This window comes from Bos javanicus, chromosome 15, assembly GCF_032452875.1.
Source record: "Bos javanicus breed banteng chromosome 15, ARS-OSU_banteng_1.0, whole genome shotgun sequence".
In the NCBI taxonomy this organism is placed as follows: domain Eukaryota; kingdom Metazoa; phylum Chordata; class Mammalia; order Artiodactyla; family Bovidae; genus Bos; species Bos javanicus.
Window position 1 is genome coordinate 32,260,053 of NC_083882.1, and position 27,537 is coordinate 32,287,589.

The 27,537-nt window shown below is 48.0% G+C and overlaps 1 protein-coding gene across 2 annotated transcripts in view; it reads left to right on the forward strand.

The window, feature by feature from the left end:
* Positions 1–27,537, forward strand: part of SORL1 (sortilin related receptor 1) — a 170,122-nt gene that overhangs the window by 111,709 nt on the left and 30,876 nt on the right. For both annotated transcript variants that reach the window (XM_061440624.1, XM_061440625.1), the window contains exons 23-35: positions 49–162; positions 4,398–4,520; positions 6,918–7,037; positions 12,542–12,667; positions 16,481–16,588; positions 17,745–17,876; positions 18,712–18,843; positions 19,809–19,943; positions 20,739–20,894; positions 22,928–23,077; positions 24,775–24,906; positions 26,110–26,236; positions 26,399–26,568. In XM_061440624.1, the coding sequence (XP_061296608.1) occupies positions 49–162; positions 4,398–4,520; positions 6,918–7,037; positions 12,542–12,667; positions 16,481–16,588; positions 17,745–17,876; positions 18,712–18,843; positions 19,809–19,943; positions 20,739–20,894; positions 22,928–23,077; positions 24,775–24,906; positions 26,110–26,236; positions 26,399–26,568 (1,725 nt within the window). The remainder of the gene's footprint in view (positions 1–48; positions 163–4,397; positions 4,521–6,917; positions 7,038–12,541; positions 12,668–16,480; positions 16,589–17,744; positions 17,877–18,711; positions 18,844–19,808; positions 19,944–20,738; positions 20,895–22,927; positions 23,078–24,774; positions 24,907–26,109; positions 26,237–26,398; positions 26,569–27,537) is intronic.

Consider the following 27,537-nt stretch of genomic DNA (forward strand, 5'->3'; position numbering starts at 1 on the left):
AAGAATGACTTTGGTTTCGTTTTCTCTCCTGCCTCCCTCCATGGCCAGAGAACACCTGTCTCCGCAACCAGTATCGGTGCAGCAACGGGAAGTGTATCAACAGCATCTGGTGGTGTGATTTTGACAATGACTGCGGAGACATGAGCGACGAGAGAAACTGCCGTGAGTCCCCGCTTGGCAGAGTTTTTGGGAGGATAGGCATTTCCTGGTGCAATCAGCACCTCCTGGGCGGGGCCTGGAGTCTAGGGCCCCCGTGATCAGTGATGCCCATTTAAGTGGCTAGAGAAAACATACTGCATACCCTATTACATATATGCACTTCCCAGGTGGCTCAGTGGTGAAGAATCCGCCCACCAATGCAGGAGACACGGATTTAGTGCTTGGGTTGGAAAGATCCTCTGGAGGAGGAAATGGCAACCCACTCCAGTATTCTTGCCTTGGAAATCCCATGGACAGAGGAGCCTGGTGGGGTACAGTCCATGGAGTTGCAAAAGAGTCAGACACAAGTGAAGGACTGAGCATGCACGTGAGCACATTAGATATATATTATTATTTAAAAGCAAAGCCACGTAAGTGAGCTAGGTACTCATTAGAAGAGATTTACAAATAAGCATTGTATGGTTGAAACTGAGCTAGTTTGGGAGACAGGCAGTCTGGGCTCTTGACTGTGGCCCTTTCCCAGAGATAGAGCTGGTGACCTGAAACAGGTGACCAAGTGATAGCCCTTGAATTTAAATTCAATGTTCAGCCTTTTCAGGGATGGGGAACAAGTTTTCTCTTGTTACCTCCAATTAGGGGATGCCAGCTGCCTGCCAGGCTCAGGAGGGTTGTTCAAACTGAGTAGTGATGCCAGGTTTGGCCTGTGATGTGGGAACATTGGTTTGTGTGCATTTAAGTGTTGTCTTTGGAATATGTAATTTCTAAGGTCTAACTGTTAAAGTATGTGATTCTGTTTAGCAGCGTTTAGGACAAACAAATAACTACTTATAGTGGATACTCTGTTTATTGCAGGTTTGGCCGTCTTTCCTTCAGTTAATTTTTAGTGGCTTTGACATCATCTCCTAAGGAGGAGTCAGTCAGTAACGTGTTGACCTGTTCACTCAACAGGTGTATATTGAGGACCCTGGTGTTCCAGGCTCTGTGCTGGGTTTGGAGATAAACTGGTGATTAAAGTGGGCACAAGAGTTTATAGTCTGAAGAGGGTGGTCAGAGAAGTAACCAACCAAGCACATGTGAGCCATGGGCCCTGTAATGGGGCAGCGCCACGAGCCTTAATGAGCCTTAAGAATGGCACCCAGGTCAGACCTTGGGAGGGTCTTAGGAAAAGCTGGCAGAGGGGAGCTAAGCAGAGCTGCAGGGAGGAAAGTTCCAGGCAAGGTGTTCACATGGACGAAAGTCCTGAGGTTGGTGTGTGCGTGGTGTGGGCACAAAGGTGGCATGGGTCATGAAGAACTCAAGTGGGAGCAGTGGGGGCAAGTAGGAGGGTGAGCGGGTGCACGAGACCTTTGAATTTTAGGAAGAGCAGCTTGCAACCCTTGAAATGACAGGCTTAGACTTTGCCTTTGGAAAGATAAGACGTGGGCAGAATGAATGAGATGAGAGAAAGGCCAGAGCAGGGAAGCCAGACACCCATCTGAAGCCTTCTCTTTTAAATATCTTGCCTTTGGAAGTCCATGAGCTCGTTTATCATTTTGTGTTGTAAGCATAGATTAATGGCTGGGTCCTGTCTTGTAGCCCTCGCCCCTGGTGGATGTTATTTCGCCAGCTATCTGCAGAGCCTGGGCCAGTTCCCACGCAGCTTCTTCCAGAAAGCCACTTTAGAAGCAGTCAACTTGTTCAGCTCACCTGGGCCCTGCAATCCCTTGAATTGCCTTTTCTAGCGTGTAGGAGGTTATTACCAAACCTTCTTAATCATTTTTCCTTGACTTCCGAGGCTGCCTTTCATCCCCAGGGACAGGAGTATTAGATAAAAATCTAATTAATTTAGAGAGCGGTAGCCTCTCTGTGTATTCTTCTTTTCTGCAGAAGGGGCATTGATCAAACCTCCTCTACTGACCAGGGTCTCAGGAAGGTGTGATATGTGTGAGGAAATAGCCAAAGCTCCTTGAAAACATTAGTTAATATTAACATCGTTAGAGCAGATGCTGGAAAGGAGTTTGTTACAGAACAGGGTGGGCAAGGAGACACATCTTAGAATTAACACGTTGCAAGAAAATTGACCAGACGTGATGAGACATAGTGGAAGCAGAGAGCTATAAATTGAATGGCCTCATGTCCATTGGCGAAGGGTTCCTCTTTGGGTCCCTGGACTTTGGTTTCTACTAGATGTACGTGGTGGGCTCTCATGTTGGTTCAGTGTTTTGCTAGGAAGTTTCCCTCAATCTCCTCCCCACCAGCGCCTGAGCTCACAGGTTTCTCTGAAGAGTTTAAGCTTCTCCTAGGGCTGAATTTTGCAGCCAGCTCTGCCCTCCTCCTGGTTTGGTGCAAATGTTAGCTGTAATTGACCCTCTCAAGACCCTGAGACTTGCTTTCTGCTCTTGTGTTGTTCAGTCTCTCAGTCATGTCGGACTCTTTGCAGCCCCATGGGCTGCAGCACCCCAGGCCTTCCAGTCCTTCACTATCTCCTGGAGTTTGCTCAAACTCATGTCCATTGAGTCAGTGATGCCATCCAACTATCTTGTCCTCTGTCATCCCCTTCTCCACTTATCCTCAATTTTTCCCAGCATCAGGGTCTTTTCCAGTAAATCGGCTGTTGGCATCAGGCGGCCAAAGTATTGGAGCTTCAGCTTCAGCATCAGTCCTTCCAATGAATATTCGGAGTTGATTCCCTTTAGGATGGACTAGTTTGATCTCCTTGCAGTCCAAGTGACTCTCAAGAGTCTTCCTAACACCACAGTTTGAAAGCATCAATTCTGCTCTGCTTTCTCATGATTCCATGTGCTCGGGTCCCGACTAGCCAGATGTGGAGGTGAGGGATGCAGGAGATGAAATGTGGAGCAGGAGAGCGGTGCTCATCTGAGTCTTCCTGAGGGTCTCTGTCATCAAGGAGGAGGGGAGAGGAGGAGGCGAGGGGCATGCTGGTCCAGGCAGGGCTACAGGAGGGGTCAGGCCATGGCTGGGCAGCGCTGTCTGGAAGTTAAGCGAGGCCCCCCACTCCCATCAGCTGCCAGGGAAGAGAAGAGGCGTGGAGACAGAGGCAGGTGTGGGAGGGATTCTGTTGACAGATCCTCTTTCCTCTACGGCAGGCTCCTGCCCTGGGTGGTTGTCAGGCACTGGGGGTTTTGACGTAAATCCCCTGCAGTCTTGTCATTTTTGCATTCATCCCCTGCCTCCCACCACGAGCTCAATTATGGAGAAGAAATGGAGCCTCAAATAAGAGCAGCCAGGGACGTCTGATTGTGGGGTTGCCACCCGCTTCTCACTTCCTGGCACCCCCCCCCCCCACTTTCTTTGCAGGATTCTGTTCTATTCCTGAGAGCAGCCTTCTTTCCTGAAGCCTTTTCTGCAGGGTCCTATGGCTTATGCCTAAACCTGGATCATTTCTATTGAGAAGAGGGAGCAATTATGTTCACATTCTGAGCAGAAGGGCCTGAGGATGGATGGGAAGAGAAGTTGCATTTGTTTAGAGCCCATAGTATTTCGTCCTAATGATGGGCGCTGGTCCCAGAGTTGTTTCCTTACTGACTTTCATAATGATGCCAGGAGGGTAGGTATTGTCTCCATTTCACAGTAGCAGGAACGGAGGCCCAGAGGGATTGCGTAGAGTGAATTGTGGGTGGTAGAATCCATCCCCATCTCTCGTCACTGTGTTTGTCATCACAAGCACCTGCTCACATTACCTTATCTTCCTTTTCCTGTGGAGGAAACTGAGGCTCAGGGAGGTTAAGATTAATTTCTGAAGGACGGAATAAAGCCAAGATTTAAAACCAGTCCCGCCTGACTGCAGGGCCCCTGCTCCTGCTGTAGGACTTTCTCTCCACCCTCTCTCTGTCATCTGTATGGTGAGGGGCCAGCTTTGTGGGTGAAGGTGGGTCTCCTAATGGTAGTTTTCCAGATAATGGTATATCTGCTAGTTATTTAGAAAGACACCATCACATCTGTGGGGGTGGTCCTAGTGGCTTATCTAGCGCATCACACCGTCTCCTAGCTAGATGACGGCTTCTCACTTTGCCCAGCCCCGTTGGCATCTGGAAGCCGTCCATGAAAGGACAGGCCTTTATGTCCCTTGGCTGTAAATTTCAGGCTATCACGCAGTTAAGTTTTTCTGTACATTGAGGTTTCAATTCTGTTGTTGAAATTGATATTACAATGAAAACCTGCTTCCTTCACTTTCCACTGGGATGTCTCGGGGAGCTGATTGGATCTACTGAGCCTGTTGTCTCTCTTTCACATCTTAGCAACCACCGTCTGTGATCTGGACACCCAGTTCCGCTGCCATGAGTCTGGGACCTGTATCCCCCTCTCCTACAAGTGTGACCTTGAGGATGACTGTGGCGACAATAGCGATGAAAGTCACTGTGGTAAGGGGGCATGACGTTCAGAAGGGCCCGCGCTCTTGCTCACGGGGAGGGTTGGAAAGGGAGGGTTTCTGAACATCAGTGTGGGATTTGTGATGTCAGTTGCACGGCCAGCTCCATACACATGGTAGGAGTGATTCATTCATAAGGGGATAGAACTTCCTTCACTCTGCAGTGCTGCTGTGCACATGCGTGTAAGACTAGGGAAGATTCCTAAATGAATTCAGGCGTTTAGTAACGGCTCTCCAGCCTTAGCCCGCATTTCTGGGTGGCTGTGAGATGAGCTTCTTGTAGACCCAGAGCTCTACCTTTGTGAATCCTTTTTTTTAAAACTCATGTAATTCAGGAAACCCTGTTAGAAGTCAGCAGATGGCACAAACATTATTTGAGCACCTGTTTTCTGGATGGAAATTTTTATTTAGGAAAGTAGTGTGTTGGAACTGAAGCAGTGGTGGATTCTCTACTTCAGTCCTTTGATTTCCAGGGGAAACAGCGGAGGTCCGCAGAGGTCAGGGGGCTTGTTCAGGGGGATACTGTTAGTTTGTATCAGAAAAGGGAATTGGAATTCTTGTTTTATAATCCTCTCCTATCCGTTGCAGGAGGCCTGTCTTAGTTGACGGGCTCTGGTGCCAAGCCCGTAGCTGCTGATCATTGTGGGAGGGAAGAGTGCCCCAGCCTGGAGGGGAGTCAGCCTGGGCCCAGATGCTGACGCCACCACTGTGAAGGGTCAGCGAGGCCCTGTGGGGGCCCTGGCTGTCCACAGGGGCACGTCCGGTCCAGCTTGGCCTGTGCTTCCAGATGGGGCCCGAGTCACTACCGGCAGGGGTTTGACTCACTGGGACTGAGATAAGGGGAACCCTCAGAGCAGTTTTTTTTGGGGGATGGTTACATTGTTTTCCTTCATTTTTGTAAAACACAAAGTTCCAGGAAACAGTCCTTGGGGTTCACACTCTTCCCTGCATCCCTCCCTTGTCCCATCTGCACTCAGAGGGCCCAGCTGTGTGGCCGGCTTTGCTCTCTCAAGGAGGAATCACCACGTGGTCACCCATATATCAGGGTCCTCTCAGCCCGTCACTGGACACACGTTTGACCATTAAACAGTGTCTGTCCCTCGGAGTCTCTGCTTGTGGCCTATTCATGCTGGTGCATCCTGAATCCACCTCGGGGTCTCAGGTGGTCCCCTCCTCAGATCCAGGTCCTCTCTGAGAGTCTCCAGACTGTGTCGTCGTGAATACCTGCTTCCCCAGTTCATCATCAGTCTGTCTCATTGAGGCTGCCACGCTGGGACCCCAGTCGTCTTGGCTACTCCTCTTTTCCTGGACTCTTTACAGTTCCGTGGGAAAGTCCTGTGTTGCTGCTGTCTCCAGGGTCTAAGTACGATTCTGCCAGTAGAGCCGCCTCTCCTGTCTGGGTCAGGCTACCTGGGTTCATTTGCCTCCAGCCCCCACCCTCCCTGAGACAGCCCACTGGCCAGCATCCCTGAAGCTCTGTTCATGGAAAGTCCCCAGCCTCTCCATTCAGAGAGCTCAGCACTGATCTTGCTGAGCACCTCACACTGATCTGCACTTTCAAGGTTCTCATCACTCTTTCTGAAACCACAGGCTCTGTCTCTAGAAGTCTTCTGAAATTGTGCCTTTCTGGGCAACCAGAGCATTGCTTCCCCAACCTTCTGCCCATCAAGGGAAGCATAGAAAATATTTGTAAAGTGTACCGAGATAAATGGACAATGCCTTTGTGGCCTAGAGGCCTTGAGTGTGAGGTGTCAGGATCTCAGCGCACCTGTGCCCCATTCAGAGTGCACTGCAGTTGTCCCTGGGTATCCACAGGGCGTCAGTGCCAGGACCCACCACAGGTTCCAAAATCCATGGATGCGCAAGGCCCTCCACGTCCACGGACTCTGCATCCCTAGATTCACCAGCCATGGATCATAAATGTAGTGCCCGATGCTGTTGTCTGTTGTGTAGTCACTAGATCGAGTCTGACTCTTTGTGGCCCCATGGACTATACCTGCCAGGCTTCTCTGTCCATGGGATTTTCTCGGCAAGAATACTGGAGTGGGTTGCCATTTCTGACTCCAGGGCATCTTCCCAATCCAGGGACGGAACATGAGTCTCCTGTTGGGCAGGCAAATTCTTTATCACTCAGCTACCTTGGAAATATACGGTGCATGGTTGGTTTACTCCATGGATGCAAAACCTATAGGTCCAGAGGGCCAACCATACTTGGGCACCATTCCTTGTGATTTTCCATCCCTGGTTTACGTCTTCCTCTGTGCGCTCTGGATCATCAGTGATGATGGGGATATTGGGTGCATCTCTAACTACCAGGAACCCTGACATCAGAGAAAGAATTCTGAGCAAGCTTTTGCGCTCACATGCTTGTCTGTGGTCTCACCTGCAGAAATGCACCAGTGTCGGGGTGACGAATACAGCTGCAGCTCTGGCGTGTGCATCCGCTCCTCCTGGGTGTGTGATGGGGACAACGACTGCAGGGACTGGTCTGATGAAGCCAACTGTACCGGTCAGTATTTCCTGGACTCCCTGAGCTGCACTTGACCCGTTCATCTGGTGGGTAGCATTACCGCCCTACACGATTGCAGAATCAAGGCTCTAAGAAATGGACCTTAGAAACTAAGAGCTGGCCTGTGATCACCTTGTGCCAAAATGTTACCGGCTCTTTGCTGCCTTCATTGAGAAAGTCTTGCTATGGAAGAATATTAACTGAGCAATGTCACGAGTGATACAGTTGTTTTACATTTTGGCTCAAGTTTATTTTCCTAGGAACAGTAGCAAAGAGTTTACAGACTGGCCCTTGGTCTGGGGCCCATACACTGAGGAGCAGTGCACTAGCTCATGTTTTGGAATGGAGCATCACGATGTTCCTTAAACATTGAAAACTTAAGTTGTGCTTGCACCTGTTTGGGGTAAGATTTCATTAAAGATAAAGCTGGAAACAGCAGGAGACGATGAGAAGAAGGCTGAGTGGTCTAAGATTCTAATTCTTCTGCTGGTGTTAGGTTAACTCATGTTCATGCCACTATTTTTTGTGAATGAGTGAATGAATGAACAAACAAGGGCATGTACGTTGTGATGGAGTCGGGGAGAGCAAGGAGTTGGGGCAGTTGTAGAGGCTGAAAAACAAATCCTACTAGCTGATGAGTACATTTTCTCTGCCCCCTCCTTTAGAAATTGTTGCTTGATTCTACCTTAAATCCCTCCAGTGACAGGAATAACGATGTTTCCTTTCACCCTTTTGTGGCAAGTGAGGGCGGAGCTGGTATTTCAGGCTTCCTTTTGCCATCTATTGTTAATGGATCTTCATGCTTGTGAATTAAATCACTTTTCATTCTTTTTTTAAAGATTTTTTGTTGTTGTTGTGGACCTTTTTTTAAAGTCTTTATTAAATCTGCTACAACACTGCTTCTGTCCCATCTTTTGTTTTTTTGGCCACATGGGATCCTAGCTCCCTGACCAGGGATCAGACCTGCACCCATTATATTGGAAGGCAAAGTCCTAACCACTGGCCCACCAGGGAAGTCCCTCATTCCCGTATCTTAATTGTCCTGACCCCAGCAGTATCCTGGCAGTTCCTACACTGTCCAGCAGCTGGGATCTCAGAGCGTGCTTCCTAATTTCTAAAAGCAAAAAAGGAAAAAGTAGATCTGCTATTATATCCCACCCTTGTGGTCTGCTTTGGTTTAGATTTGGTTTGTGAAGGACAGAAATGATCTTTTACTCCTTTATGTTCTCCCAGTGCCCAGTTCAGAGAACCTTTGTTGATTGGGTAATTTGACACAACCGTAGTACTCCGTTTTATTTTAGAGGTGCCCTTATGTGGCTTTAAGGAATAAATGGACCTACTCAAAGGCCAAATATATCACACTGTGATCTGTGATGTTGCCAGATTCCTGCTCACCTCGTCAACTCCCCATCCCTGTGTCCTCTCTGGCAGTCTTGTTGTGTGCCCCTCTGCTTCTGGAAAGACTGCAGGTATTACTTTCTTTGAAAGCCTGGCTCGCAGAAGGAGGGATAAACAAGGTCTCGGAAGGAACCACCATCAGCCCAGTAAGCACACAAGGGCTGTTTGGAAGCTTTTGGTTTGGGTGGATCATTGATTGATAAATTAGAGGGGTGCCTCTGAGCATTTCCATTTGTAAGTTTCATGATGACTGGACATATTATTAGCTCAACCACATTAGTCAAACTTGTGTTTCAGCTGCATGAGCTGGTCTTCCACAGTGAATTAACAACTTCATTTCTGTGGGTAGGCTTGTCACTGACCCTGGTTTTACCTCTGGTTTCCTCTGGCAGGACTGCGTGGGGAAATGTAGAGTGCCTACACGGCCACTGCAGCCTTGTTCCAATGGCTGTGCTTCCAAACCTTTTAAAGGCGACTGTCCATCTTCATCCGTAGATTAGTTGGAGGTAGTATGTGCGCTCACTGTGTGGTTGCTTCATTTCCTGGCCTAGTAAGTTAAGTCATGTGCAGAGCCGAAGAAATGGGTCAGGGCCTGCTGACTTCTGGTGGGCTCCAGCTCTCATGCATGGTCTGTACTGGGCCTTTTCGTGGCTCTTCCCCTCTCTTGTTTTGCTTTCCATGGAATTGAGCCTTTTATTCTGCACCCCCCAACCCCCCGCCCCACATTGATTTGGAGCTTAAACATTTCATTTCTGTTCTTTTAACTGTTGCCCTAGACATCTTATGCATATTCCTAATATCTTTCCCCTCTCCTGGACCTGCCTTGATTCCAGTCTCTGCCCATAATGTCAATATTGACAAACTCAGTATATATTTAGTATTTTAAAACACGAGGACTTCCCTGGTGGTCGGTCCAATGGTTGAGACTCCACCTTTCCAACGCAGGGAGCTCGGACTCAATCCCTAGTTGGGGAACTAGGAACCCACATGCTGTGTGGTATGGCCCCCATTGCCCCCCAAAATAAAACCATGAAATACTTCATAGTTTAATTTTACATTTTAAAAAATCCTAAAATCAGTCATCGTTAGTATCTTTTAGTAACCAAACTTGTTTGTAGATACCTACCTGTCTGTCACTTCACCTTCCTGTGTTCACTGCTTCCTTCCTGTGTTCAGCCTTCAGCATTTGTAGCAGAGTCTATGAGTCATAAACTTAAAAGTTTTTGCTTATATAACCATGTCTTCCTTTCATTCTCAACACTGAAATTGATGCATCTGGTTTTCTAGATTTGTAGTAATTGTCCCTAAGTATTTTGGTGGAATTATTCCATTTCTTTCTGGCCTCTTTTGTGTTGATTTCAATTCTCCTGTCAGATTATCTTTTCCAATAATAACTGACCTTCTTTTCTCTCTAGTTGCCTTTAGGTTTTTTTATATTTTGTTTGTTACCCAGTTTCACCTACCTAGGCGTGAAATTATTTTTATTTATCCTGTTCGTTGTCCTTCTAAAATCTGAGGATTTACATTTTTCATCAGTTTTCGAAAGCTGCAGCCACTATCTTTCTGCTGTGTCTATTTGCTGCTTTGTCTTCTCTTGTCTTTAGCAGCAGCTCTCAGCCATTCACTGGACTTTCTCATTCTGATATTTATACCTTTGGTCTTTAGATTTGCTGTCTCCTTATGACTGAGTTACTTCCTCAGATTTCTCTTCCAGTTCAACAGTCCTCTTTTTAGCTGAATCTAATCTCCTATTTCACACATCCACTGAGCTGTTTTTATTTCCATGACTGTATTTTTTATATCTAGAATTTCTATTTGGTTCTTTTTCAGATTTGCCTTTTATTTTTGACCGTCCTTTATGCTCTGTGCTATTTTTTACATTATTAATCATGCCAGTTGTGTTGGTACTTGCATTTTTTCCTCCTTCATTTTCTGAGAGTCCAGTGCTTTATAATAAGGCAGTGCTTTTCTTGTCACAGTAATTAACTCATCTCTTCTGCCCCACTTTTATTTGGCTAATGTTTTTGATCAGGTATCACAGAGGGTCTTGCTGAGTCAGGAGAGATGTGTTCATGTCAAAGAGTAAGCCGTAGGATAGTGGCCTTTATTAGAAACTCTGATATTCTAATTTCATGATGATTTGCCTCAGTAGCCTTTCTATTCTTAGAGTCATGATGGACCCTGCTATCCAAAGGATTCTTTTTTATCTGCCTTAAATTCTTTAGTCTATTTTAAAGTCCATCTCTTTCATCCTTACAGTTAAATATTATCAATTGAACATATATCATTCATCAGACACTCAATGTCAGAGAGCTAGTAAGTTACTCAGAAGACAGAAAAAGAGACTGTGTTAAGCATTGCAGCCCTTCCTGCCCATTTGAATGAAATTGTGCAAATTAATTAGTCTTTCTCAGCTCAGCATCAGTGATAGAATCTGGAGATGTCAAACATGCCCTTCAGTGTTGTCCACTTGGAAACTCCATTAGCACTCTGAAATTGTTTTCAATTGAAATCCATAGGCTGAATAATAGTGAGTATTTCAGTGTGGCAGTGGTTTAGGTGACAGTATCTTTTATGATAGCGAGCAGGGCTTTGGTGAGGAATTTTTCAAAGGGCTATCAGATTTGTAAAACCAATAAATCAGAAGTATTCCAGGCAATGGCTGTTACCAGGACAAAGCTCATCTAACATGCAGGGACACATTTATTTTTCTTATCAGAGGTAAGTATATTTTAAAAAGATATTTAATGGATCCTGACTGCCAATATTGTAAATACTGAAACTTCCTGTAGATTTATTTGCATGTGACTGGACATAGCATTGGTCTTTGAGAAGGCAACAGACGATGGACCACCTTTTGTTGTAAAGTGGTTTGAAAAATCGGGAGCTTTGTATTTCAGACTATAGCCCAAAATAGCCTCAAATGCAGTAGCCATTCTAGAGGGCATTGGAAGCCCATTTTCCCAACCCTTGAGTCACTTATTACCCACCATCTCAACTGAATAGGTAACTATGGTTTGCACTCAACAACCCACTTTTGTTTGTTTTGCCTGCTCCTATCACAAGGACACCCTGTCCACACAGTTCAACCAAGAGAGCCTGTCTGTCTTGGTTATGTTATTTCATGCTGGTTGCAAACAAGGCCAGCCCTGGCTTGCATTCAGCAGTGAACAGACACAAACTGCTCTCTGCATCAGAGGAGGGAAGGGAAATCTGATGGAGAAGGTGGCCAGTAGTGTTGCTTGGGTTGCAGGCAGATATTATGCATCTGAAATAGTCTCTGAAGTTTTGACATTTTCTAAATGACTTCCAGGTGGCCTCAGCCCGTGTATGCAAATGAGCCTGTTCGGTTATAACAGTGACTATTTCCCTGGCATTTTAGTTTTTTTTTCTTTTAATGATTGTGGAGGATGCCATGTGTTATTAGCGGGTAGATGTCACTCTTGGCTATCCAGAAAGTTAAGGAATTCTAGATTTCTGGGCCTGCTTTCTTTGTGATTTTAGATGCATCTTTTATGCTCTTTGGACTGGAGGTTTTCCACTTAGGAAACTGGGCAGTTCATTTAGAATGATAAAATCAGGCCCTTTCACAACTTACAGGGCTCTTTAGATATCAGTGCAGATGATGACATCAAGGTCCCTACAGTGTCTGGAGCAGGTCTAGGACCCAGTGCCCCGAGCACCCACGGCCTGTTCTTGTCCAGCAGAATCTGGAGGACTGAGAAGATTAAGTAGCCAGGTGGACTGGAGAAAGCCTAGGCTTTGGACTTGGACAGCTCTGGTGCTATGACTTCATTATCTTTGTTACTCTCGGTGACCTTCTGAGAGTCCTAAACCTCGTTCTCATCTATAAATGGGGGGTAGTCCTGACCTCACAGGTTGCTGTGAAAGTGACTGAGTTTTTAACGTGTACATCTGTGCTTGTGTAACACTGGTGAACCCCGAGGCTTGAGCTAATGCCCCTTCAGGAGACTGCATTCTGCCTTTAGGGTAGTCCCCCGTCATACCTGTTAGAACACGCCAGCTTTGTACTCAGCTGCTGAGGGTGATGGGGCTGCGGAGGTGAAGGAGGCCTTGACCATGTTTCTCTCCTGTTTCGTTGGCAGCCATCTATCACACCTGTGAGGCCTCCAACTTCCAGTGCCGAAACGGGCACTGCATCCCCCAGCGCTGGGCGTGTGATGGTGACATGGATTGCCAAGACGGCTCTGACGAGGATCCGCTCAACTGTGGTAAGTGTAGGTGCTTTGGCCCCAACCCGCACGTCTCCCATGTCTGCTGTTCAGGAAGAGGGGTAACGGATGGGCCAGGAGATGGACCAGAGTCCCCACTGGGCCTGGCGTGCACTAGTGAGCTCACCCTTGCTGTGTGGCACTGCTGTTTGACGTGTAGGTCTGGGCTATGTGATTTTAATTATTTATTATTATTATTTATTTATTAATTTTTGGCTGTACTGGGTCTTTGATTGCTTTGCACAAGCTTTCTCTGGTTGCGGCGAGCAGGGGCTGCTCTTTATTGAGGTGCACGGGCGTCTCGTTGCAGTGGCTTCTTTTGTTTTCCGGAGCACAGGCTTTAGGCGTGCGGGTTTCCGTAGCTGCTGCCGGTGGACTCTAGTGGTTGTGGCGCACACAGGCTTATTCGCTCTGAGGAATCCTCCCCAGACCAGGGATCGGACCTGTGTCCCCTGCATTGGCAGGGGCATTCTTTATCACTGAGCCACCAGCAAGTCCTGTAATTTTAATTCTTGTGCAAGCAGGTTGCCTCCATAAAAACAAGAAAAGAAATGGGAAACCCACTAACCCACCCAGAACACTAAACACGGTCACATTACCAGTGTTCTGCCAGAAGTTAGCCAACAGTTTCTGTATAAACGGCATACTTTATGGCTGAGAGGGTGCTGTGATGGTCCCTTGGGAAAATGGGTACCACTCATAAGCCAGACGGAGAAGGCAGTGGCACCCCACTCTAGTACTCTTGCCTGGAAAATCCCATGGACGGAGGAGCCTGGTGGGCTGCAGTCCATGGGGTCGCTAACAGTCGGGCACGACTGAGCGACTTCACTTTCACTTTTCACTTTGATGCATTGGAGAAGGAAATGGCAACCCATTCCAGTGTTCTTGCCTGGAGAATCCCAGGGATGGTCGAGCCTGGTGGGCTGCCGTCTATGGGGTCACCCAGAGTTGGACATGACTGAAGTGACTTAGCAGCAGCAGCAGCAGCAGCAGCATAAGCCAGAACTTTTTCAGTGTAGTTGATTTAAAGAAGGACTCTGAGATGGTTAATAGAAATTAAACATAAAATAGCTGCCGCACAAACATAATATATAAAATGCTTTTTCACACCAAATTAAATATATATTTTATATTGGAGTATAGCTGATTTATGGAGAAAGCAATGGCACCCCACTCCAGTATTCTTGCCTGGAAAATCCCATGGGCGGAGGAGCCTGGTAGGCTGCAGTCCATGGGGTCGCTAAGAGTCAGACACGACTGAACGACTTCACTTTCACTTTTCACTTTCATGCATTGGAGAAGGACATGGCAACCCACTCCAGTGTTCTTGCCTGGAGAATCCCAGGGACTGGGGAGCCTGCTGGGCTGCCGTCTATGGGGTCGCACAGAGTCGGACACGACTGAAGTGACTTAGCATAGCTGATTTACAGTGCTGTGTTAGCTTTAGGTGTGCAGCAAAGTGATTCTGTTTTGCTGTTGTTTAGTGGAGAAGGAAATGGCAACCCACTCCAGTGTTCTTGCCTGGAGAATCCCAGGGATGGCGGAGCCTGGTGGGCTGCAGTCCATGGGGTCGCACAGAGTGGGACACGACTGAAGCGACTTAGCACAGCTGATTTACAGTGTTGTGTTAGCTTAAGGTGTGCAGCAAAGTAATTCTGTTTTGCTGTTGTTTAGTCACTAAGTCGTGTCCACCTCTTTTCAACCCCATGGACTGTAGCCCATCAGGCTCCTCTGTTCATGGGATTTTCCAGGCAAGAACACTGGAGTGGGCTGCCATTCTCCAGGAGTTCTTCCCAACCCAGGGATCGAACCCATGTCTCCTGCTTGGAAGGTGGATTCTTTACCACTGAGCCACCAGGGAAGCTTGATTCAGTTATACATATACATATATGCATTCTTTTTCAGGTTCTTTCCCCATATTGGTTATTCCAGAATTTTGAGTATAATTTTTTGTGCTATACAGTATGTCTGTTTTAGTTATATACAGTAGTGTGTACATGTTAATCCTGTGCTTCCTCGGTGGCTCAGCAGTAAAAAACCCACCTACCAACCAGGAGATGTGGGTTCGATCGGTCACAAAGAACCCCTGGAGAAGGAATGGCAACCCATACCAGTATTCTTGCCTGGAAAATTCCATAGGCAGAGGAGCCTGACAGGCTACGTCAATGGGTCCACAGAGTTGGACACGACGGAGTGACTGAGCACATTTATTCATTAGGAGCCTTATGCCAGAAACCAAGGGCAGAGGCCACTATCCACATTTTCTATTATTTCCTGCCTTACATCCCTAATTTTCGTGGAACTGCAGTCGTCTGCATGCTGCTGTGTGCTCTGCTCTCTTCATGGCACAGTGTTCAAGTTGTTTCCAGACATCTGTATTTCTCCGTGGTTAGCATTTTCATGGCACATGCCCATCCTCTTTGCATTGTTGCTGTGACGTCGCTTACTTGGTCGCTCCCTGGTGGGGTGATGTCCGTTTTGCACTGTCATGTGTCGTAAAAACGGTTCATGTCCTTGGAAATGAAGGCTTAGTTTTCTTTTGAGATACTACTCCCTGGGGTTATCCCTCCATATGGAAGTGCTGGGTTGCAGGTTCTGATCCATTTCCATGATTCTTGTTGTTTCCAGATTTTATTTCCAAGCGATTATACCAAATGGATCTCCATTAGTAACATATTGGATGTTTCCCCAAGCCTCTCTTGATTTTTACTTTTTGACTTGAGTGAGTGGTAACTTGTCTTGTACAATTTAAATTTTAAACTTTTGAAAAACCTTTTCATGCCGAAATCTACTTCCCCATCTCGTGGCACTCATTCACTGTTTCTGTTTTGATGTCCTTTGAACACTGTCCTGGGGATGATGACTTTTTACAGGATTAAAACACATTTTCTTGCCTTATCCCTGATCCTCCTGAAACTATTCTGCCAAGAGTTGGGTTTACAACTGACCTACTAGAAGTGATTCTTAAGCCAAATGTCTGGCAGTTGCTTTCTGTTCGGGAGAATGGATGACCTAGTACTAAAAGTTCTCCACTAAGTGCAAAACCTAAGATTCTTAACATTTATGGGGTAAAGGTTCTTCAATAGGGCTTTGGTTTAGAATTTCTGAAGAAATAAAATGCTGAGTGATGTAAGAGAGCTTAAAAAACCCCAGGGTCTATAAAATCAGGGTTCATGTCCTCTTTTTTCCCATCTACTTGGTGCTTTCATTTCACTTTTCATAAAAAAAGTTTTGAGTAGATGACACATTCACACAGTTCACAGTGGACAAGTGTAAGGACATTGGACAGTAGATGTTCTTCTCCCATCTGCAGATGTTCTTCTCCCATCTGCCGGTTTCCCTGATTGCTGTGTATCCTTTCAGAATGCTTTTGTGCATATATGCAAATTTAAATATATGACAGGTACTTGTCCTGTTTTTACACATGCAGCATGCCACGCACGTTGTTGGGTACCTTGGTTTTTCAGATAACTGTCTATCTAGGACATGTGTTCACCAAGTGCTTCTTCAGTCTCTCTATACCAGTCTGGTGTTCCTGTGTACAGCTGTGTACAGCTTATTTCACAGTCCCCTGCGGATGGATATGTAGGTGGCTTTCAATCTATTACAAACAGTGCTGCAGTGAATAAGCTTGTTGCTCTGTTACTTTTCACTCATGTGGGTAGATTACATTTCTGGGTCAGAGTATGTGTATATCTGTAATTGTGATAGCCCTCCATAGGGAGACACACATGTGGGTATAAATATCCGCGCCACGGTGATGTGAATGTCTGCCTGCTTCCTCACTCTGCTGCTCCTTGCACCACTTTCCAGAGAAGAAGTGCAACGGGTTCCGCTGCCCAAACGGCACCTGCATCCCATCCAGCAAACACTGCGACGGTCTGCATGACTGCTCGGACGGCTCGGATGAACAGCACTGCGGTGAGTGCTCACATTGGGCTAAATCCTCTCCTCCCCTGGTACCTGCCTGCGTCAGGTCCTGCATGGCCAGGACCCTGAGGGGGTGGAGGCAGAGAAGCATGGTTTGGGTGAGGGAGAGGAAGCGGGGGGCCACGTAGGGTGACCGTGGAATTAGGTCATGGTCCATGATCATCACTGTTCAGCTGCAGTATGTCCTGTGAATGGACCAATGATCTGGAATTGGACACTTATTTCTCCTCCTTCATTGGTTTTGCTAGTTGCTGATTATCACTCGGCTAACAGTTTTAGGCACGGTGACTCTGTATGCCATGTTTTCTTTGGACCCAGAAAGGTAGTCTGGGGTCAGTGGTGTTCATCCTTGGGAAAAGCAGGCTGGAGATCCAAGGATGAGTTAGTGTGGCAGTTCAGGCGTAAAGGCCACCTTCTTCCCATGTCCTCACGTGGCCTCTTTGCCTGCATCTCTGGTGCTGCTTAGAAGGACACTACTCATATAGGTCCTTTTAACCTTATCTACCTCCCTTAACCTGGATTTCCTCTTTAAAGCTCTATCAGGGAGCTTCCTTGGAAGTCCAGTGGTTAAGACTGTGCTGCCAATGCAAGAGGCATAGGTTCAGTCCCTGGTCGGGGAACTAAGATCCCACATGGCATGTGGCACAGCCAAAAACAAAATTAATTTAAAAAAGCACTGCCCTTTGTCCAAATCCAGTCACATTGGAGATTAGGGCTTCACCATATAAATTGGCGGCAGGTACAGTTCAGTGGGTAACATCGGTCCTTCATAGAAGGGGTTTGCCAGGCCCCATATTCGAGAGTCAGTGTTCTGTGATAGTGGTTAAGGTCGTGGGCTGTGATGTCAGGCAGCCCTGGGCTTCAGTTTTGGCTCCACCCTCATCAGCCGTGTGCTCTTGGCAAAATACATAATGTTGCCGTCCCCTGTGCTTCGTTTGGGACGCAGGACAGTAAAACCTCTCGTCATGTGGTGCTGGGAGCTTAACGAGGTCCTGAAGCTCAGGGTTTGCTCACAGCTTGTGGTTGGTAGTGGCGTCCATTACCCCCGCCTCCTGAACGCGCGTCCGGTCAGAGTGTGTCCTGCCGTGGCCTACGAGGCCCCCAGCTCCAGGGGCTCACGGCCCCTTCCCCTCCTGGTCCCTTTCAGAGCCCCTGTGTACTCGCTTCATGGACTTCGTGTGTAAGAACCGCCAGCAGTGCCTCTTCCAGTCCATGGTGTGTGACGGCATCATCCAGTGCCGGGATGGCTCCGACGAGGACCCGGAGTTTGCAGGATGCTGTGAGTCGGGGCGCTGGAGAGACTCGGGTGGGCCACCCTGGGCACGTGCCTCCGTCCAGTTTTCAGGTCTCCACTGAGGGTCCAGACTTGCGTGTTCTAAGAAAGGCTCACCTTGGCTGCTTCGGAAGCTTGCTTGTTAGTCGTTGGTGCACAGCTCAGGGGGGCGGGGTCAAGGTCGACAGTGGTCTTGGCCCACATGTCACCTCCTTCGCAGCCTTTCTTGTGCCCCAGAGTGGCCCCTCACCTTGCCGCAGTGTCTGTGCCCCACTCACCTCCACTCTGCACACTGGAGTTATTTTAGCCGGCCTCCCCAGCTGGTGCCCGAGAGCCGGTCCTTGTCTCGTTCACGGCTACAGCCCTGTCCCCAAGACTGCCCTGCCTGCATGATAGTAGGGACTTGCATCAGTCTTCTCAGGCTGCCCAAACAGAGGACCACAGCCCAGGGGGGCTTAATCTCTTAACAGTTCTGGGGGCTGCAGATCAGGGGTTAAGGTGTCGGCAGGGTTGGTTTCCTCTGAGGCGCCTCTCCTTGGCTTGTAGACGGCCATCCTCTGTCTGTGTCTTCACTTACTCTCCTTATGAGAACACCAGTCCTGTTAGATTAGGGCTCCATCCTAATGTAATGACCTCATGTTAGCTTAATTACCCCTTTAAAGACCTTACCTGCAGATGTTGTTGCAGTCTGAGTTGCCGGGGGCTTTCGAGGAATCCTCCAGCCGGGCCATCTCTTGGTGGAGGGCCTTTGTTCTTGCCTCTTGTTTCCAAACAACAGTGCCGCGTTGAGCTCTCCAGTGTGGAAGTAACCTGGACTTACGTATGTTGGTTCCTTCCCTAGCCCGAGACCCCGAGTTCCACAAGGTGTGTGACGAGTTCAGCTTCCAGTGTCAGAACGGAGTGTGCATCAGTTTGATCTGGAAATGTGATGGGATGGATGACTGCGGCGATGACTCCGATGAAGCCAACTGTGGTAAGGAGACCTCAGCTCTGCCCCCGGGCATCCCAGGCTCCAGGTCACACGGTGCTTGGCTTTGTCTTCTCCCTCTTCAGCCATAGTTCCTTCCAGGTCTTGAATCTGCATGTAACAAATTGAGTCTTAAAGTGAGAACCTACCCCCTAGCAGAGATTGGTTGGTTGGTTTAGTCACTGAGTCATGCCCAACTCTTAGCAACCCCATGGACTGTAGCCCACCAGTCTCCTCTGTCTGTGGGATATTCTGGGCAAGAATACTGGAGTGGGTTGCCATTTCCTTCTCCACCAGCAGACGTTAGGGTGTATTTATTCTATTTTCTTTCTCCAGTTAGGAAGTTGACATTGTGTATAAGGAATATGGTAGAGGAGTTATGGTAAATATTTTGGAGTATATTTCCCCCACCCCCTAAATGTTACAGATGCCACAGCATGGTGGAATCATTGTTACTAATGGGTTATCATCAACAGTTAGGGCACTCCTTCAGTAGACTATCAAAATTCATACTTGGGTATCAGGACTTCCCTGGTGGTCCAGTGGCTAAGACTCTGCTCCCAATGCAGGGGGCCCAGGTTCCATCCCTGGTCAGGGAACTGGGTCCCACATGCCTCAACTAAGAGTTTGCATAAGATTAGAACCATAAGATCCCATGTGCTGCAACTAAGACCTGGTGCAGACACAGAAATAAGTAAAATAATAAAAGGATAAATATTAAAAACCCACTTGGGTGTCATTTGCAAGATGTAGAAGCATAGGTCAGAGAATATGACCTCGGGTCCAGGGAGGCAAGGTTTTGTCCAGTTTGTGGATATGTTCTTGGTCTCCCTCCGGTCCGGGAAGCTGCCTTGTCCTCTGGGAGGGTCACGCGGGCTGCCCTGGGGCTTGGGTGAGGAGCCTGTGGGTCCTTGGAGGCCTGTGTTCACGCCGTGCAGGCCATACAACTGACCCTGCGGTTCATCCCCCAGAAAACCCCACGGAGGCCCCCACCTGCTCCCGCTACTTCCAGTTCCAGTGCGAGAACGGGCACTGCATCCCCAACAGGTGGAAATGTGACCGGGAGAACGACTGTGGGGACTGGTCTGACGAGAAGGACTGCGGAGGTGAGGGTTGGGGACGGCCCCGCCACCCAGACCACATAGAACTCACCTGTCTTCCTCAGCGTCTGGCTTAGGCAGTGATTTTGGGTGGGTGGGTCGGGCGGGTAACTGAGTTGTTTTCTCTTGCCCTCCCATTGTGAAATCGGCACAGTTGGCCTCTCCTGTTCCCAGGGTTGTTCTTTCCAGGGCACAGTGGGCACTTGAGAGACTGGTCCCGTGGGTATGGGCTGCAGACCCACAGCTCCTTGTTAGAACAGCAGCCTCTGACCCCACCCGAGCCTCCCTCCTGCAGTGTGTCCCGCAGTGTAACAGGCGCGCTGGGTGACGCCTGAGCCATGATGAGCACATGTGTACATGATGCGCACATGTGGCCAAGGGGCCACACAGGACTGTCCCTTTCCTTTTTGGTGTTCTTGTCCCTGAGCTGCTCTTGAGGTGGTTGGGGTTGAGTGAACCAGAACTGGTTTAACCTTGATAGGAATCAGTTCTCCCATTTTTGCACCAGCCTGCACAAGGCCCTGCAGAAGCAAACGCATCTGAATACTAGCCCAGGGCAAATATAATAGGTGAGGTGAATCTGCTCCACGGAAGGGAAGGGAACAGTGTGTCTTGACACCCCTCCATACGTGATTCTTAGATGAGCCACTGCTCAGAGCAGTCCTGGCACACAGCCCCCCACCCCACTGCCCCTTAGCTGTGCAGCTAAACCTGGGACATCATCCTGGTCTGGGACACGTCGGGGTCTGAGCTCAAGCTTCCTGTAACATTTTGGGTTTCCTTGTTTGGTGTTTTCCTCAGATTCACATGTTCTTCCCTCCCCCACTCCCGGGCCCTCCACGTGTCTGCCCAATTACTACCGCTGCAGCAGTGGGGCCTGCGTGATGGACAGCTGGGTGTGCGACGGATATCGAGACTGTATAGACGGCTCAGACGAGGAGGCCTGCCCCTCGCCTGGTAAGTATGGCCCCAGTCCTGACCCGGGCACCTGCTTCAAGGAGAGGACCTTTGAGGCTGCACCCTGGGTGGCCCAGGGCAGTACCCTGCCCTGGGGGACTCTGCTCTGTGGCCAGGCTCCTTCTCACCTCCAGAACAGGGAGATCCCTGGGCACTCAGAAGTCATCTTCCCTCACTGCCCTCTGTACCTGGCTGACCACCGTGGCTGCTTCCTCTCCCAGGAGGTTACCGTGGGGATTGTAGGGAAGGTCTCTGTACTAAACTCTGCTAAATCTCTGGTTTGCTAGTTGGCAGCCATCCTATTAAAAGAAGGGTAAGCAGTGCCATCTAGTGGCTGAACATGGCAAGGCACCTGGAGGTCTGTGCTTTCACTTTGTTGCTGGAAGCTGGGATAAACCCTGAGACCCTCGTCAAGACGCCCCGGTAACTGCAGGCAGAACTGTGTCTTTTTCTCAACAGGTTTCCATTTCAGAGTCAGTTATAATAAGAGACTAGATCATCACTTGCCGCGGTTTATATAATTCTTTTCAGCAAATTCCTAGATCCTTTAAGACTGTTTTCATCCCATCTCTTCTCTGTTTAAAATCGTGAGTGGTGGGATTTCCCTGGCAGTCCACTGGTTAAGACTTCACCTTCCAATGCAGGGGGCTCAGGTTCAATCCCTAGTTGGGGAGCTAAGATCCTACATGCTTTGTGGCCAAAAACCAAACCAAAACGTAAAAAACAGAAGCAATACTGTAATAATTCCATAAAGACTTTAAAAATGGTCCACATCAAAAAATCTTTAAAAAAAAAAAAAGTAACTTTTTAAAAGGCTCATCACTGGTTTATGCTTGTCCTCTTGTCCAGAAGATAGACCCTAACCCTTGAGTCCTATTTTCAAGGCCCTGTTTGAGCCCTGTTAGACCCTTTGTCAGAGAAAGCAATGACACCCCACTCCAGTACTCTTGCCTGGAAAATCCCATGGATGGAGGAGCCTGGTAGGCTGCAGTCCATGGGGTCGCTGAGGGTCAGACACGACTGAGCGACTTCACTTCACTTTTCACTTTCATGCATTGGAGAGGGAAATGGCAACCCACTCCAGTGTTCTTGCCTGGAGAATCCCAGGGACGGAGCATCCTGGTGGGCTGCTGTCTGTGGGGTCGCACAGAGTCAGACACAACTGAAGTGACGCAGCAGCAGCAGCAGCAGCAGACGCTTTGTGCTTGCCATGACTTATCACTTCCATACGCTGGGCTCCTCACTTGCTGTGGACAGACCTGCCTCTTGTTTACTTAGATTCCTCCAGCAGAACTTGTGCCCTGTCCACCTTGATGTTGACCCCCTTCTTGCCTTCTGTGAAGCCCACTGTCCATCAGGCAGACAGAAGCATGGGATGCCAATATGTCATCACTATGTCTTGCATTACAGCATGTAGAGCACCTGTAGGGAATCACTTGGGTAGTTTCTAAAAAGTGTAGAATATCTTATGTATTTATATATATTTTTTCTATGTTTAAAAAAATGCAGAATCAGAATTTCTGCCTGGAGCCCATGAGCTCCCCATGTGAATGACAGGTTGACTGATTGTCTTGTGGGGATAGGGAGGCGGGGGAGTGGGGAGTCTCACGGCTGCTTTAACATCTTTCAATGGCTCCCTTATATAATTTTCACCCTTTTCTCTCCTGGCCAAAGGATACCATTTTCCAGTCTGTTTGCAGATTCTGTGAAGTTGGTCTTAATGGAGCTTAGCTTTCTCCCGTGACAGCCTGGGATAGAGTCCTCTCTTCTCTGAAGTCTCTAGCCACTCAGCCCTGTCTGTCAGCTTCCCAGTTTCCAAGGTTCTGTTGCTTTTGTCTCCATCAGGGGCTTCCCAGGAGAGAAGCAGGGTGAGATGCTCGTGTCTTATCAACCTGCCATCTTCGCCAGAGCTCACATGTCTGTTTGGGTTCCCATCGAAATTCCCAGAGCACCGACATCCCCAGCACATCTAACAGGTTGCTGTTGCTGGCCTCAGTATTAAAAAAGTGAATTTTAAAAACCTTTTCTTCTAGCCAATGTGACTGCTGCCTCCACGCCTACCCAGCTCGGGCGGTGCGACCGGTTTGAATTCGAGTGCCACCAACCGAAGAAGTGTATCCCCAACTGGAGGCGCTGTGACGGCCACCAGGATTGCCAGGATGGCCAGGACGAGGCCAACTGCCGTGAGTGGTCGGCAGGGCCGTCTGCCCCCAGGGAGGCTCCAGGAGAGCAGGACAGCTCGTGCTTGTGCTTTGGGTCTCATATTAATAAATTCTGGCCTTATGCCTCCATTTTAGAGATAGGAAAGTTAAGCTTCAAAGAGGGTCACCTCGTCCGCAGCAGATTGGAGCATTTACTTAGTATTTTCTTTGTACAAAACCATGATCTTCTCATCATAACCATGTGGAAAGTTCTTGTAAGGAGGAATACTCCAAAACAACACAGAAATTAAATGGGGATTAGCATAAAATCCTGCACTTACATGAAAAGACTGAACAAAGTGGACCTTTGGGACATTCAGATAACAGGGCAGGTTGATTCAACACTCATCAAAATCATAGTAGGAACATCTGAGCCAGATAAGTACGGTAAGAACATTAACCATAATTAACAAAGAGGAAATGAAATAGGACCTTCCTCTTGGGTGAGATTAATTCATTAATGGGTGTTCTTGAAATAAATATCTTTTGCCTGTTTCAAATCTGTCTTGTACATAAGAAAATCGCTTGGTTAAGGGGCTTCAAATCAAGATGTGCTCTATCTACAATTTTCCTCAATCCGTTAATCAGATAACCCCATCAACAAAGGAAATGAGATTAGCATGACATGCCTCTTCTTAGAGAAGCTGGCTCCTGAAGGCTACCACATTCTGTTTTAAGTGCCCATTAATCATCTGTTTAAGAACCAGTTTAAGCATTTTCAGACAACCTTATTCCCAGTTTCTAAAATCCATGTTTTCTTCCTTTGTAAATATTGAGATGTTTCCTAAAGAAACGTCAGACATCTTTCAGCTTGACTGTTATCTGTTTTTTGATTATATTTTACCACGTTCTTAGCAAGTGGAGGGGTGGTAATTCTGTGATGGGGCTCTTGGTATTTTCCATAACAGTCCCCTCTGAGCATAGAGTCCTTCCCTGACTCTCCTGTATAATATCCCCGTCAGTCTCTTCCAGTTACTCTCAGTGTGTTTCTTTGTAGTCCTATCACTGTCTAAAATAATGTATTTGTTTGTTTACTTGTTTGCTATTTCTCTCAGTAAGCTCTGTGAGGGTAGGTCCTTTGTTTCAGGTATCACCATATCCTTAGCATCTTAAACAGTATCTGATTCATGATAGAACCTCCCTAAAAGTTCAATGGATGGATGGATAGATAAATAAATGGGTGGATGAATCCCATCTTGGGCCTCTGAGGGTGTTCACTAGTGGTTCTAAAACCTTTTCTAAGGGCTTCCCTGGTGGCTCAGTGGTAAAGAATCTGCCTGCCAATGAAATGTGGTTTTCAGAAGTGGGTGCAGTGCCTCAGCCAGAAAACAGGATTATCTAGTTCTAGAGCAGAAGTTCTCAGGGCTGGCCAGTTCTGAGGAATCACTGAGGAGCTTGTAAATCCTGCACGTGCCCAGTGCTGTGTTTCTGCCTCAGTATTTGGAGCAAATCTCTGTGCTTCACAAGTTCCCCAGAAGGCTATAAAGACCCGTTGTTAGAAGACTCTCTGCTGCTGGATCACCACCCTGGTTTAGTGGTCTGTTTGGCTTCCTTTGCGTATGGGTAGAGTCATGGCGCATCGTGTGCATATTTGCATGGGGCGGGGAGCGCTAGTTGATGAGTTCCCTTTCCCAGAACCTGGGAACGCTTTTGTGACTGTGGACCCTCACGTGTTGCAGCCACGCACAGCACGCTGACCTGCACGGCCCTGGAGTTCCAGTGCCAGGACGGTGAGGCCTGCATCATGCTCTCTGAGCGCTGCGACGGCTTCCTGGACTGCTCGGACGAGAGTGATGAGCGTGCCTGCAGCGGTGAGTGTGGCCCCCCAGGACCCCTGGCTCATCCTCCACCCCGCTGGGCGGGGCCCAGGGCAGAACCTCTTCGAGCTTTGCCTCAGTCTGAACATGCCAAGATTCTCGCTCACTGTTGGAGCTCCAGAGGAGGCCTGTCCCGCCTCTGATACGGCTTCCAGCTCACCTTGCCCCTCTCGGGAGATGCTGGTCGAGACTGGGGTTTTCATTTGTTTTTTTTGCTTTAGTCCTTGTGTTGGTGGGCTTCTCTGGTGGCTCGGACAATAAACAATCAACCTCTGCAATGCAGGATACACAGGTTCGATCCCTGGGTTGGGAAGATTCCCTGGAAGAGGGCATGGCAACCCACTCCAGTATTCTTTTCTGGAGAATTCCACAGACAGAGGAGCCTGGCGGGCTGTGGTCCACGGGGTCTCAAAGAGTTGGACACCACTGAGCGACTAGCGCATCACCACCTCGCGTTGAGGCATTTTTGCTCCTGCAGTGCCTCAGGCTTTGCGGTGGGGTGAACTCCATCCTTCTGTCTGAAATGCATTTAGCAATCTTTTGGGGGCTGTTATCACAGAATACCACTGACTGGGTGGCATGAAAGCAACAGAAACTTATCTCTCACAGTTCTGGAGGCTGGAAAGTCTGAGACTGAAGCCCAGTAGATCGGTGTCGGGTGAGGGCCCACCTGTTGGTCCACAGACAGCCGTGTTCTCCGTGTTGTCCCATGGTGGAAGGAAGTGCTCTGGGGTCTCTTTTATGAAAACACTAGCCTCGTTCACTAGGGCTCTGTCCTTAGGACCTAGTCACCTCCCGAGAACCCGCCTCCTAGTACCATCACACTGGGGTTGAGGCATCAGCATATGGATTCTGGGGCACGTAAGCATCTCAGTCTCTAGCAGTCACGGATCCCGCCATGACAGTGTCCTTGGATTTGTGGTATTCTCTGTTAACAGAGAATCAGGTTTGTCTCAGTGCAGACAAGGAGGTGAAATGCAAGGAGAAATATCACAACTGGAAATTTAGGAGACCCTGGGGAAGGGTGGATAGGAAGGTTTGAACTCTTTTTTTTTTTTTTCTGGGGTGTTTTAAGATGATGTGGCCAGACCATGCAGAGCCCAGTAGGTCTGCCTGAAACCAAGGAACCTCCTGTGTCCTTTGAAATGCAGAGATTTGTAAGATATCACTTGCTTTTCCCCCCTTTTCTCTCTCTAGAGGAATTAAATGTATACAAAATCCAGAATCTTCAGTGGACAGCAGACTTCTCTGGGGATGTAACTTTGACCTGGATACGGCCCAAGAGGATGCCCTCTGCTTCTTGTGTGTATAACGTCTACTACAGGTGGGTCCCTTCTTTGCCACGGGAGAAGAAAATGATGTTTTTATTGCCACCGGGTATTCCATAAACTCTTGTGTGTGCACCAAGCAACTCCGTTGACAGGTTCAGACATCTTGGCCGCCCCATGCTGCGTTGATGCAATGCTGTCTTTGTTCTCTTGGCCAGGGTGGTTGGAGAGAGCATATGGAATACCCTGGAGACCCACAGCAATAAAACGAGCACAGTATTGAAAGTCTTGAAGCCAGACACCACATATCAGGTCAAAGTCCAGGTCCAGTGTCTGAGCAAGGTGCACAGTACCAACGACCTCGTGACCCTGAGGACTCCCGAAGGATGTGAGTGCCGCAGGGACAAGTGGTTCTGTGGATTTTCAGTTTCCCAGGATGCTCAGGGGCAGAGCAACGTCACTACATGTGCCGTCTATGTGCCTAAGTTTATAGTCCTGGCTGAGCCACTCTCCTTATCATAGCACGTAATTTTTTTAAAAAACACCATCCTGGTTTTTGAAGTATAGTTGATATATAGTGTTTTAGGTAGGTACATAGCAGAGTGATTGAGTTATGCATGGATCTCTCTCTTCTTTTCAGATTCGTTTCTATTATAGGTTATTATAAGATCTTCAATATAGTCCCCAGTGCTATACAGTAGGTCCTTGTTGTTTATTGCTTCAACTATGCCCAACTCTTTGTGACCCCCTGGACTGTAGCCCCCCAGGCTCTTCTGTCCATGGGATTTCCCAGGCAAGAATACTGGAGTGGGTAGCCATTTCCTTCTTCAGGGAATCTTCCTGATCTAGGGATTAAACACGCGTCCCTTATGTCTCCTGCTTTGGCAGGCGGGTCTTTTACGACTAGGGACACTTGGGAAGCCATTTTATAGAGAGCAGTGTATATCTGTTAATCCCCAAACCCTCATTTATCCCTTGACCCCTTTCCCCTTTCGTAACCGTACATTTGTTTTTGACATCTTAACACAATTTTTTTTTAATTGAAGTACAATTGACCCACAACACTGTGTTGGTTCCAAATGTACGACATAGTGATTCGATATTTGTATAATTACAAACTGATCACCATGCATAATGTTTTTCTCTCTTAGGAAGTTAATTTGATCTCCCCATCCCTGCCCTCTTTTGCATTTCTTATCTAATTTCTGTCTCTGCCTTCCATCTCTAGGTATTTCCCAGTATTTAGTGCTTAGGAGATCAGCATCATTAACACATGAAGCATGTCAGAAGTATTTGGGGCACACTATAAAGAAATTTACCGAAGCTCGAGGGTTAGAGAGTTCCCTGCTTCCTCCTT